The sequence below is a fragment of the Bacillus rossius genome, chromosome 16, assembly GCF_032445375.1.
Source record: "Bacillus rossius redtenbacheri isolate Brsri chromosome 16, Brsri_v3, whole genome shotgun sequence".
Taxonomy (NCBI): Eukaryota; Metazoa; Arthropoda; class Insecta; order Phasmatodea; family Bacillidae; genus Bacillus; species Bacillus rossius.
Window position 1 is genome coordinate 35,765,612 of NC_086343.1, and position 14,945 is coordinate 35,780,556.

The 14,945-nt window shown below is 36.8% G+C and overlaps 1 protein-coding gene across 1 annotated transcript; it reads right to left on the reverse strand.

Moving 5' to 3' along the window:
* Nucleotides 1-5,519: 5,519 nt before the first annotated feature.
* LOC134540219 (keratin-associated protein 19-2-like) lies at nt 5,520-9,240 on the reverse strand. The gene is made up of 2 exons (XM_063382819.1): nt 9,176-9,240; nt 5,520-6,159 (listed from the first exon to the last, which is right to left on the reverse strand). Exons 1-2 carry the CDS (start codon nt 9,188-9,190, stop codon nt 5,689-5,691), a joined length of 486 nt encoding a protein of 161 aa, XP_063238889.1. The 5' UTR covers nt 9,191-9,240; the 3' UTR covers nt 5,520-5,688.
* Nucleotides 9,241-14,945: the final 5,705 nt, after the last annotated feature.

A 14,945-nucleotide genomic window follows, 5' to 3' on the forward strand; every position in this document is an offset into this window, starting at 1 on the left:
AATGTCGTAGTACTTGGCCATTTTTCCAGACTTTTTGTTGCTACCCAGTGCGTGCCATTATCCGTAAACACGTCTAAATTAATATTTGAAAATTGCGAGTCTTTGGTTTGCAATGTAATGGGTCTTGCATAAACACTCCTCGGAAATCTCGAATTTTCAGTTTTCTAGTGTACTTGTTGAAATATATATTAGTGATCGGACGTTTTGGCAGAAAACTTAGGACTTTTCCAAAGTTTCTTTCTCATGCCTCAACCTAATTTATGAGGCTGCAAGTAGAGTCCTGCGCCGGTTTTTTTACCAATGGGAATAGCTTTCATGCTGGAATTCCGTCTTTGTGATTCCTTTAACTGCTTGCACTAATTATTCTTCAAAGTGTAGACTGCCCGCACTATACTGGTCGTCGTACAAGTGTGGCCACCGAGAGCACCCAATGCAGGCAAAATCAAGTGAAGAAATCCTCCTTAAACTTATTTTCAAGAGTCTGTATTATTTCTTGGTTTTTGCACGCCTGCACCAGTTTTACACTTGGTTTTGCGTGAATAAGTCTTTGACATGTTGGAGCTGGCTTGACGAGCACCCATTCATAATTTCGTCTTGGCCTTCATGATTTTAGATACATCTACGCAAGGATTTTTTCTCATAGTCTTGAGCCAGGCGATTAACTTATATCTTCGGCTTCCTGTGCCTATATCTCGTCAGCTCCGTGCCTATATTTCAGATCCTTGTTGAAGGAAAAGGCAATATCGTGCTGCTTGCACTTATTGTCAAGAAAATTAATACTCATGTCACGGCGAGCTAGGTGTTTGGCTAGTTTCGTTCCTAGACCACAGAATCTGTAGCCTCATGTATCTTGAAAGAGAGTTTGTATATCAGCGAGCTCACCAGTTCTGCACCGATGCGTTTTTTGTTCTTGCCTCTTAGAGTCCTTACGCACAAATGAGCCGAAAGTATAAATGTGTTTGCTTTTATACAATTTCTCCGGTACAATGCAAGTCGTCAAGCAAGAAGTGTGTTTTCCCGTGCGCATTACGCAAGTTGACGTATTTAGTGCGCGCGAATCGCGGCAAGGCTTGTTATTGCCTTCTACTGCATGATGCATAATGGCAGGCCCTTTCAACTGCGGCAAATAGTGCGTTATACTGAGTTTTCTAGAAGAACGAAATGGTATAAGGTTAGAAAATGCGTATATCTATTCCAAGTTTCTGCAACAGCTAAAGAACCAGTGCCTGACAACGATTTTACGATCGGTTGATGGTCTGGAGTATTTCCCATTCTACAATAATACAAATGTGGTGACTCCTAGCGAAGCAAAAACCAATTCTGTGTTGGTTTTCGATGATGTCATGCGCTAGAAGCAAGGCATAATACAAGAGTACTTTTCCATGGGCAGTCACGCCAAAGTAGACTGCATTTAACTGCGTCAGACATACAGTCGTATTCCAAAACATCTCCTACGGGACAACGCAAACATCATAATACTTTTTCGCATGGAAGAATTTAATTTTCGTTAATCTTGTGACAGTCACGTAAATAGTGACATGTCTTTCTAACATTGATTTTTAGTTATTGTCAAGGACTGGCCTCTTTATAAAGGCAGGTACAATTATAATTTCGATCAGTTTATTGTCAAACATGAGTCATAGCATTTCGAAATTCGTTTCTTGCAGTTGATCTACCGAACTCGTTGCCCAAAATGTTTCTCAATATTTTTATTTAATATTTTTATCGTCAGCATGTCCACTTCTTAATAATCAAACGATTGCAATTTTTCTCATCACCTGCCAAACCTTATATCGTTTTTAATGTGGTATAAGTGAAGGCATTTCGTAAATAACTGAAGTAAATGCTTCACAAATAATCAGCGAAGAGTATGTAAACATCCTGAATAAAACTAAGAATCAATTAAAAGTGCCAAATAATATCAGAATCATTAAAATAATCTGTACATTTAATCTAAGAAACATAAAATGGTGAGTAAATATAATAAACGACTTAACAAAATTAAATTATAAACATATTAAAAAATACCTTAAAGATTAAGGTACCGATCACTACAGCTTTTATCCTGAGACGTGTCTTAATATTGGTAGCATTATATAAGCGCAAAAAATGAGAGCTCATCAAACATATACTGTTCTGAAAGGTATTTATAAAATTATCATATATGGACATGTGAAAAATTATTTATTGTTAAAGTGATATATCAATATGAAACTCATAAGGGGAAATCCCATGAGTATATTTGTAAACGTTTCACTTTACAATAAAATAATTTGATTTGTACAGTGTGACTAGACGTATCTAATCGCACATCAGAGATCGGTCACGCCTGTAAAATATTAAATGTTTCCACACTATTAAAGATTGAGTGTGTAACGTCAATAATGGATTTGGTTTTGTATTTACATCAAGTATTGAAGTTGTGATATCATTCGAGTAAAACGACGAAAGAAATCATTTAAGAGCATAAGGTCTGTTCTGGTGAAAATATTCTCATGTTCAAAGTAGTAAAAATAAACGATGTTAAAACTGAAGAATAAAAAAATACTGGAATGAAGACTTAAATTATCGTCTACATCTAGATCCTTGCAGAATGATGAGCTGTGATTAAGTGCGAATGAAGTAGTGGCAGGACATCTGGGTGGGGAAGAAGGGAGACATTCAAGAAAACTCACCGAAACACAGAAACGCCCGCCACGTTTCCCACCTGCGAAAGGAACAGTACGCTGATCATCATCGCAGAAGGTGCATCAAGATATATTAGTGCATGAAGTGGTTTATCAGCAGCTGTATTTAAATACAAATATTATTGTATTTCAAATTATTATTTTAATCTTTAATGTTATGTGACTACCGTATTCTCCACTAACCACAGCGTTAAGTGGAAAGGGAGGTAGTAGGGCAGTCTGATGGAAAGAAAGAATCCTAGGTCGAAGTGAAGTGAATTTATTACCTGTGCTTGTCCACAAAATTAATACTGTACTCATCAACAAATACATTGACCGCTTCTACAGCAAATTTTCACTGATCACTAAATATGAGTAGGAACATTCATAATAGTAATCAATTATTAACTTTAATAAATCCATTACTTTTACCAAAAATAATAACGCACAAATATTAAATGAAAGTATAGATGAGTTGGAGATGGTAATCGCAGGCCACACCACATGCCTCAGACTGAGTCAATACCAACTCACAATTATTGATAACCAGACTCCAAATACAGCACAGGTTATGCCAGCATAACTTTGTACTCCCCCCAAGAATACAAATATAATAAGGCGCATACATACAGTACAGGCTGTGTAAAATACTTGCAATAATAAATACTTCACATAATTAGTAAAACATCAACTTAAAATCACTAATTACCACAAATAAGATCATGTACCAGCATGTATCTTAACAGAACTAATTTTAACATTACTTCCTTCAGATAACCAAATATTTAGAATGTGTATACATAATGGAATATTAAAAAAATAAATTGCTTCAGGTACATGTTATAAAGAACAGTTAACTGTTAATAATACAAGCTAAGATAATTTAAAACTTGTAAACGAACGTCGTATGTGTATATAAATCTCTCTCAAAGTTCAATATACTTTTACATCAATATTTTATACACACATGTTGTACCTGCCTCAAGGTATAATATAACCCACTTCTTTTTCACTACAAGAAAAATGTAGGAACACATCTAAATGCCTGCAATATGCACCATCGAAAAATCCATCGACAATATGTCTTTCTGATTATTTAATTTTCCTCAATAAAAAAAATTAACTTTCTCTCTAGTAGCGCTCTCAAATTAAAATATGTTACTGAATCTTACACCGTATAGTCAACGCTCACCAACAGCCAAACTTGAAAATGATAATAAATTACTGAATATATAAATGGCTGACTGTGACACTTTTCATTTAACTTGCGGGTAGTCTTAGCAAGTTCACTCACATCTTGAACTCCAAAATCGGGGACGTTCTTAAAACTAAGTGCCAAAAACTTACTTTGCTCCCCAACATCGATCATCATGAGTAAAGGAAAACTGCTCAAATCCTCGTCGACAGTAAATGAAAACGCTTACATAAGGCAGGTCTCCAAAACATGCTTCAAAAAAAGCAACCTGGCCGATAACGCAGCAGTGCCAGACCAAGCGGAACTTCCTGGTTAAATGCGGTAACCGTCCACCACGATGAATTACATTAAACTCGTCACGTTTGCTGTAATCGGAATTGAAGTACAACCAGGCACCAACCCGTTTCACTGCAATAGCTAGCAGCACGAACTCGTTGCAAACACTACTCGTAAACCGTCATGCTTAATATTGCCATAGTATTCTCTGCAATAGCTATTAGCATGCACTCGTTGAAAAAACACCACTCGTTAATTATATTGCTTAATACTGCCATAGTATACAGTGGCTCAACTCCACTCGTTGAAGTTACATCGTCGACAGACCCCCCAAAAACCGCAACATTTTCAATTACAACTCGCCATACAGACACAAACCTCACAAAAAATTACTTCCCTAGCCCTACCAACAGCTGGCTACGGCCACAAAAATTTCTCCATCGTGGCGCTATCAGCGCGCAGCATACAGAGACCTCCTACGACAAATCAGAGAACTACGAGGCAAGGCTAGTTCAAAACCATCTCACCAGAATGTGTAAGCATTCACATAACCAGCGCGGTCACAAAGAAAACAAATATTTGGCGAGCGAAGCTAACGTCACAGTTAGTAAGATATTCTAATTTAAAGTATCCAAAACTTGAACGAAGTACAATAAACGCATTTTATTCACTTTTTATTTGAAAATAGAGCTGCAAATTCCATGTTTACTTGTCCCATGATAGTTGCCTGACGTACAACAATATCATGGTCAGCAATGAGTTTAAGTCTTTAAATCATGTAACTACATAATAACGTATAAGAAAGTAATAAATACAGATATGATGAAAAATATTCTCTTCTTAAATAGCAAGGTATATGACTTATGTGATATATACCTACTTTCTGATATTTTACCTGGTTTTAAACTAAAAATGAATTTTTATAAATTATATTCTGTAACTAACTATAAATAATTTAAATATAAAACCTGAATTTAAAACTTTATATATATGCTTTGTAACAGCAAAGTTAAAAAATAATTTCGTACAACAGTTTTTAGTTTAATCTACTTTGTGGTGTAAGTTTTATTTCATCATTTTCTTTTATACTGTGGGAGAAATATATTTTCTTGTAACGCCTTTTAAAAGTATGTACTTAAATAAATCAATACCTTACAAGTAAATTGTTACAATTTAGGTAATCTACTGTACTAAAACTATCGCGCATAAAATTTAAAAAAAAATCGTAAGAAATTATAAATTTCATTTAGGATTGCACAATCTCGATTTAAAATCCATAAATAAGATAATAAAAAGTGGTATTATAAAATAAACGAAACAATATTCTTATTCTATATTATTATAAATTATATTTATACAATAAAACTCAAAGGATGATAGAGATAAAATTTACTTTATTAAAATAACTAATTTTTTATTTGAAAATACAGTTAATATTTTAGTTATAAGAATAGACTTGAGAAATGCTGCTAGTTGTTGAAGTTCATCGACGTTTCCTTGTTTATTGGGTTCCAGCGTATAAAGGTCGAGAATGTAGAGCCGTTGAGTTCTTCATCCCCAGTAGGTTTGGTCACCGTTTCCACTGCCGTGCACTCCAGCGCCGCTGTAGCCCTTGCCGTAGCCTGCGAGGCCGCCGTAGCCCTTACCGTAACTGCCGTAGCCCCCGTATCCTTCGTAGCCATTGCCGTACGCTCCAGTGCCACCGTAGCCTGCGAGGCCGCTGTAACCCTTGCCATAACCACCGTAGCCCCCGTAACCTTCGTAGCCGTTGCCGTACGCTCCGTAGCCGGTGCCGTAGCTTCCCAACCCGCCGTTGCCGCCGAGACCAGCGTGCCTGTTGTATCCGTCGTAGCTCCTTCCGCTGCCGAATACTCCCTGGCCGCCGTAGCCTCCGTAGCCGCCGTAGCCTCCGACACCGCTGTACCCGCCGTACCCGCTGTTGTAGCCGCCGGTACCGCTGTAGCCACCCAGGTACCCGGCGCTGGCCAGTCCCAGCAGGACTGCCACCACAGTAGAGAACACCTGGAAACCACCACCAACATTACTGACAAAGCAAAGAGTTGAAATTAAGTTTTTTTTTTCTGAACGTCTACCATTCTGTAAAGAAATATATGGTATCAATCGCCTCTGGTCCTAAATACAATGTTAATAGTCTAATGATTATTTGTTAACTCGTAACTTTATGATCTGAAAATCTGAATAATGTACTAAATGCATATATTTACCGCTATAATTATAACAAAAAGTTAATGAAATATATTTTATAAGAAGAATTAACAGGCTGGAAATATATTATAAAGCTACAATATTAATGTATTTAGGAATTTATATACATTATCATTATCTCTAAAAGCCGCAATACCATTAATTAAATAATTGTATTGCTAATGAAATATAATTTAATCCAACTTGAAATGAGATTCAATTTGCTCACTTGTAACTGAAAACAGAATAATGAAATGCAATTATTTGAAAATCATAATTTTTAAAGCGCCATTCAAAGTGTTTTTATGTTTTTACAGAATTAGGAACCGTTAGAACATTTATTGACGTGTATAAATTACGTGTTCGATTAAAAAAGTATTTTTTGAAGGAGGATTTGTGCTGAGTACATTTGTCAGAAATTTCATTTTACTGTAATATGTAGCGACCTACACACCTGAAGTAGCAAGTAGAATCATGCAATTTGGTTAAAGAAAATGTATGTTGTTAATGATCAAAATATAAGTGTGATAAAAAATACTGCTTAAGACATCGTGGACTTTTAGGTAGATTTTTAAGGAATTATACCTATTTTAGCCGTTACCATGGTGCGACTTTAAATTTTTTTTTGACATGACAACGCCTAATAAATCGATGAACGCCGGCTGCACGCACGAAAACGTGTCCCGTTACGCACATTGTACAGTTTCGCTGTGTCCCGTTACGCTCATTTTATATTGCTCTTTGCTAACCTGAACCTCCTAGCATTGTGACCGAGTCCGTGGCGTAATTCTGTTTTCATGCATTTCAATGTAACATTTTCATTGCTCTTTGCTAACCCGTTCCTCCTTGCATTGCTGCAGAGTCCGTGGCGCAAATATATTATTTTTGACTGCATTTTGGTTTTGGGTAAGCCATTTTCCTTCACATTATCCTTGAAACACTCCCATTCGTTTCCTACTTTTCCTATCATCTCCTATCCTTAATAGAATAACACAGATTGGAAGAAGTTAAACAGAAAACATGTATAAACGTTATAGTTAAAATAATCTGTTCGTTAAAGTAATAAACATATTTGAATAAATGAGTGCTAATTAAAGTAAATTTATCAATTAAATTATAGATTTCATTTCACTCCTTTGTATCCACACAAAATAGTGATAATCAAATAAAAATGATTCAATTTTATTCATAAAAGTATGCAATCATTTCTTCAATGTTTTGTTATGACGTTGTCACGTTAAACTATCGTCCGTAAACTGACTTTACAGACAGACAATTTTTTTTTTTTTTTAGTTTTTAGGTTCATGGTACATAAGTAAATCCCAAAACCATCGTCAACTCAAAAGTATACCTATATAAATTATATATAATTTTTGTGGACACGATAACTTCAGTAATTGTTCACAAATAATTTCCAAACTGAAACATAAAATATAAACATTGAAAATCTCGGCCGACTTCGTAAACGGTCAATATCCGACCAAAGGGATAGAAATGGGGAAGCTTTTTTTTGAAAATCAGAAAGATCGCTATTACTCTTATAACATGACGAATATCAATCCGTTTGAACGTATTATAACTCGTAGAAATAATACCATAAACTTTATTCTAAAAGTATTTTTAATACGACCAACCATAACTGCAAGGGGTAAAAACAACAGGGATTGAAAAACAAAAAAAAAATCATATAACATTTGAATTCTTTTAGTACTAACCCTTATTGCAAATAGTTGAAAAAACCTGGGTTTGGAATAAGAAAATAAATAAAACTTCCATACATTGTACACTATCGAATCCATGTGGTTTTTTTTTATTTAACTTTCAAAATATTATCTTAAACTACTGTTCAAACTAATTTTATCTAACGAACCATTACTGCAAAGGGTAAAAATAACAAGGCTTGAAACTAAAAAAATAATCATTACGTTTTAAAACATATATATTACCAAATCCGTTATAGTTTATTCTACAAATCCTAAAATTCATCTAAAACTTTAGCTGGAACAATTTTTGATGAAACGAATTATCACCGTAAAAACAAGGGTTGAATTTTAAAAAAAATTCAAAACTTTCTTGGTATGAATTTCATTCGAATTTATTTAAAACCATGTTTAAATTATCTTAAACCTTGGTGCAAGGCACATTTTTATACGACCACGTTTTTACAGCAAATTAATGAAAAATATTATTTTAAGGTGGAAAAACTGAAATAATTATCTTATTTTGTTAAATAATATGAAATTAGTTTTAAGCTGGAAAATGAGCAAGTATTGAATCAGATATTTTTTTAATATTGGAAAACATATATATGTTTGCCTTTAGGCTATGCCGAAATGGATATTTTAAACCTGTGACCACTAAAGAAAACCAATTTCATTACTCGTGTTATGGTACTCTTCGTGATGCAAGCGCGGCTCCAGAAGGGGGGAGGTGGGGGCGATAGCCCCTCCGAGACCAATTGTATTAATTAGTGTATATTTATGTTTACTTAAATATTTAATTTCATATGTTGAACTCTTATCACATCAAAAGTTGCATGGAGCTTCTAAGGTTCTGTTTTTGAAACCTGTGATTTGTAAATAATATTCCAAGGCCAATATCTGACCACTTTCATTTTTTGCAACTACGACCTTTCTTTGTGCGATAGCCCCTCCCGAAAAGTCATCCTGAAGCCGCTATTGTCGTGATGATGAACGCTATGGCGATGCTATTTCCTGACGAGGATACTATCTGCTTGACAGGCATCCAAATGTTTCGAATCGGCCTATGTTCAAAGTAACGGTAACGTGAACCTTTGGCTGAAACGTAATTTTTTCTCATACAGTAAACTCACCAGAGCACGAGACATGTCGACTGCTGCAGTCACCAGACTCGAAGATATCCTCCGACAGCACGACAGCCGCCTTTTATACCCGGCGCTGCGGCGCGCATCTCGGACCTCCTCCCTGATCGCACGAAGACGTTTGGGGAAGATCACACACACACACACGCTAGCCAATCAGCGTCGCCCGTGATGTACTGGCTCGTGCGCCATCCATCAGGCTTCGACCGAGGGCCGTGCGCGCTCATCACTGTTCCCCTGCTTAACGAAGGCCTGGGCGTTCACGGTCACATCCTCCGCATTCGATTAAAACAAAAGTCAACATCGTGCTCCGATGAACAAATACCGTTCAAGGCAACTCTACTGGAAACAGAAAAATGCATTTAAAGTTACATATATTTGTAAATTTTTACGTTTACATGAAAAAAAATGCTATAATGTTTTTTTTGTCCCAGTACCTACTCCCAATAGTTATAGTTATCTGTAAACCGTTAGAAGAATAGCTTTCCAGTATTAACTGCGCACGTAGTAAGCATTATAATACAAAAAAACAGTAAAATATTTCATTGAAAAAAATTTTAAAAATAAAAAATCGATTGAAACAGAAAATTATGCGTCAATTTTGGTAAGAAATATTCATTAATATCTGAAAAAACGTATTTTATACACACAAAAATAACAATAATTATGTGATGTACAATGTCACAATATAAGTATTTTAAAATAGGGGCTACGGGCACAATTTTATTCGTATGGCTCTGTACCTTGGTGGATTACTCAGTTGTGGCTTACCAATCGTGAGGATTAGGCTATGTTCTGTCATGTCCGCCGTTTGTAGTTTATGATCAGGACCTCGTCACCCATTTTAGATGACTCTACATCCGCCATCTTGGATTTCTCAATTTTTGAATAAGAGTATTTATTTAGCTAGAAATTCTGAAAATAATTCTAAAAATCATCAGAAAATTCACTTATTAAAATAATTATTTACAATATTGAGTTATGCCCTTGGTTCAATCCTTGCTCGATGCAAAAATTGTAATTTCAGGTAAAAAATAAAATTTATTTAATAAAATATGATAAAAATATACTAAAAGAGTTATAAATTCCTCATATACCAGCCTCCAATATATTCGAATGATTTCTGTCCTTGGTTTGGTCCTTGCTTGATACAAAAAATAATAATTTTATGTTAAAAACACTTATTAAAAAATCAACTAATATTATAAAAATGCTTAAATTCCTCATCCAACAGCCGCCATTAAGCTACCGATACCATTTTAGCTGTCGTATTGAAATTTCGTAATTTTTAATATAGAAATTCGGGGGGAAAATACAAAAATCATCAAAAAAATTGTTAAAATAATGATAGATTCGTTCGATGTCCGACCTTGGTTTGAACCTTGCTTAATGCAAAGAAAAAGTAAATTTAACTAAAATTACCAAAATAAATATCAGACTAGAGAATTAAAAAACATTACACAATTCCAAATAAAAAACTATTTCATATTTTATACAAAAACAAAAAAAATGCTAATTATTAATTTTTATCGATTTCTGCTATGTTCTGAGTGTACGAAGCAAGACATATGTTTCAAATACATCTTCACGTGACTGTCGATTAACCAGCCGCGTCCAGTTGTTAACTAGGCATGTCTATTCAGTAGCCAGACACATATTCGACAACCAGGGACATTCAGTTTGGTGGTCGACCTGTCCAGTTTCTAACTGGGCATTTGCAGTTACCATCCGGGCACGACCAGTTGTTGGCTAGACCAATCCAGTTAGAGGCAAGGTAGGTCCAGTATGTGGCCAGGCATCCATTCAGTAGCCAGGTACGAAATCGGCTGCCAGGTACATTCATTTGTGACCAAAATATCCTATTATGAGCTAGGCATGTCTATTCAGAGACAAGGCAAGTTCAGTCGTTGGATAGACTCATTTAGTTGGTGGCAAGGTACGTCCTGTTGGTGGGCAGGCACGAATATTCAGAGACCAGGAACACACACGTCCAGTAGTTAGCCAGACACATCCAATTTGGTACCAGGAATGTCTAGTCAGTAGCCATAAACATAATAAGCAGCCAGGTACAATCAGTTTATGGCTGACATGTCCAGTTATCAGCTATCCATGTCCCGTCACCGACCAGTTACGACCAGTTATTGACTAGTCATTTGAAGATAGTGGTAAGGTATGTCCAGTCAGTTACTAGAAACGTCTCTTCAATGACCAGGAACACACATGCTGTGTGTGGCAAGGCAAATTTATTTGTTGACCAGGGGCGTATTTGATAGTCAGGTACGTAGAGTATATGGTAAAGGCACATCCATTCGGTGGATAGGCATGTCTATTCAGTGGTCAGGCACAATTTAGTGGTCAGGTACATTCAGTTTGTTGGCTAAACACGTCCAGGTGGTGGTTAGATACTTCCAGTCTGTGTTCAGGCTAACACGATCTGTTGGTGGCTAGGCACGTCTATTTTAGGGGCCAGGCACATCCAGTTATTGATGGCTAGACACCTCCAGGCTGTGTTCAGGTACCTCATATAGGTTGGACCGGCACAACAGTTGGTTGGTCATGCTACCAAGGACAGTTGGTGGCCAGCCACATCCAGTTGTCGGCTAGACACCTCCATTCTGTGTCCAGCCGGGTCAGATATATTGGACACACATGTCCTTTTGGTGGCCAGCCACATAAAGTTAGAAGCCAAGAGGTGTAACATTTCCAAAATTTAATATACTTTTCAAACAAGTCATATAAAATGTCGCTTTTTTTCCCCTTCCTTTAGCAAGATCAGATAATAAAAAAAAAATTAAAAAAAAAACAAAAACAACGTTTTTCAGCCTGTGAACTTCTTCTTTGTTCAGCAAGAATAGAGATCTAGCACAAGCTGGAAGAAGCTGTTTTTGTTCATTTAAATTTTATTTTTGTGTCTGCAAACCGACTGGATGTACCTTGCCACCAACTGATGTGTCTAGCCAACAACTGGTCATGCCTGGTTTCTGGCTAGACATGCCTATCTGATATTTGGACATAATGTTCACGAACCAAATGTCTTTGGCCGCCGATTGCGTGCCTGGCTACTGAATAGACATACCTTTCTACCATCTGGATGTGTCATTCCATCTACTGGACGACTGTTCCTGGCCATTGGATAGGCGCGCCTGGCCACCGATTGGACGTACCTTGCCAATAAATTCATGTGTCTAGCCAACAACTGATCGTGCCTGGTTGCTGACTGGACATGCCTAACTAATAACTGAACATTTCGGCCACAAATTGATTGTGCCTGGTGACTGATTATATGTCTTTCAATTCATAGACATGCTTAGCTACCAAATAAATGTGCCTTGCCACCTACTGAACGCGCGTTCGTGGACACTGAATAGACGTGCCTTACTTCCAACTGGGCATAACTTTCCAGCAACTTGAGGTTTCTAGACAACAACCGAATGTGCCTGTCCACTGAATGGACATGCCCAGCCAACAACTACTGAATGTTCCTGGCCACATACAGGACGTACCATTACACCAACTTATTGTGTCTAGCCGACAACTGGTCTTGTATGGTCGCTTACTGGACATGTCTAGCTGGTAACTGGACATCTCGGCCTAAAACTGAATGTATCTGGCCTCCGATTACAAGCCTCGCTACTCAATATACAGGCCCAGCTACCAACTGGATTCGTCTTGCCACCTACTTGATGTGCTTTTCTGGCCACTGGTAATCGACTGGAGGTGACTAGCCAACAACTACTGGATGTGTCTGGCCACCGACAGTATATGCTTGCCCGCCAACTGATCGTGTTAGCCTGACAACAAACTGGAATGGCCTAACCTCCAACTGGATGTGTGTAGGTAAAAATAATTGTTTTTTGTTAATTTTGTACGCTAAATACACTGTATATACATGCCTGGCCACCAACTGGATACGCCTTGCCACCTTCTGGATGTGCCTGAACGCGAATGCGTGTCTGACCATGGACTAATGTGTCTGACCACCAACTGGTGTGCATGGGCACCGATTACATGCCTGGCTACTGAATAGACATGCCTGGTTATCCAACTGTTATGTATATTTGGTCTGAAAACACAAGTCAAGGTATGCAAGGAACTCGCGTCGCCTTCTAAGAAGACTTTATTATCAAAAAACCCTAGTTATTTCCGTGTTTTTACTTATAGAATTTAAGTACTCAATTTTTTATTTGATTATTTTGTTGTTTTATTTCTTTTACATGTAATATTTATGGTAATTTTAATTAAAGGTCTTTATTTTTTACCTCAAATTATAATTTGTGCATCCAGCAAGGATCGAACTAAGGAGGAAAATAGATCGAATTAGCCATCATTTAAATAAATGAATTTTTTTGTCGAATTTTAGAATTTTTACTATGTTTCTAGGTCAATAACTACAGTATTTCAATATGGCGTCTCAGACGGTTGAAAAGATGGCGGATGACATGACTGTCTGATGATTGACTTTCAAGCAGTACAGAATTAAACTAATATGACAGCAGCGCAATATATAAAGTGGTGTATATACTACGTGATACTAGTGCTCCTTTCATCGATTACTGAAAACAAAATGGCGGCAGCGCTGTTGCGAATTTCCACGATTGGTACAAATAACTTACAGATAAAAACCACACCGATGCATTACGCTTTTGAGAGGGGAAACGAGAGCAACCCAAGAACACTCGCAGTCTCACAACAATGTCCGCCACGTTTACACACTTGTGAGGAATAAAAAAAAGGGGAGTATCCAGAGAAACCCCTAATTTGCATTTGACCGCATCCACCACCTTCCTTCATTTGTTGAACACCCACACAAGGGATGCACCAGAACCATCTTGGTGCCAAGGCAAGTGATCTGTCCACTCATCCACTCACGCACGAACACGAGACAGCATGCGCATCCCAATAGGGCAGTTCGTGAACTCTCTTCAACCTCCAACACGTTTCCAGACGTGCGAAAATATCTAACTGGATTGAAAGTTATTAAACAGATATCGCTCACAGATAACGTTCGCTCGGTACCAAAAACCTCTAATAAATAATTAATTTTAGGACATTAAACACAAAAAAATTCCACATTCACACGAATATAAAAGTTTCGCTACAGCTCAAACGTGGAAGTAGACTTACCGCATACTCCCAATTTAAAAAAAAAACAGTATTCTGGTTCGATGTATTTCTTATGGCGCTATGATGTGGCTCCACCATCGTAATCCTTCGGAACATGTTCGAACGTGTCCGACGCACGAGAAGTCCATCAGCCATGATCAACCATCTTCGACTTTGACCACAATACTCTAGTTTATTTCACTACTTGTGAAGTACACTACTACAAATGCGATGTCTTCAGTATAGCATACTATCATCGTAGGTAAGTCACCTTATATTAGACCTTATGATGTGTAGTTTATTAAAAAGTTATAAAAAAATTACAATATTTAGTGGACATAGGTGGATTCAAATACACAATCTTACATTACAGGGTGCGGTAACAAATTAAATAAAAGTTTGTGAACAGGATGAACATAACTGTTAAGATAGTCAAATTCTTTATATTTATACATACAGTTACCCTTATAGTGTTGGTTTTCTAGCCATTAAATGATTTTGATTGATTGAAATATTTTATAGTTATGTATGAACAGGAGTAGGTGGGTATCGAAATTTCGACACACAAACTGAAGCTTGAGACGGAAAAATTTTTTTTTAAAGAGAATTAGCAAAAAAAATTGAAATTAATTTTAATAAGCGGAGCACACTCAAAAAT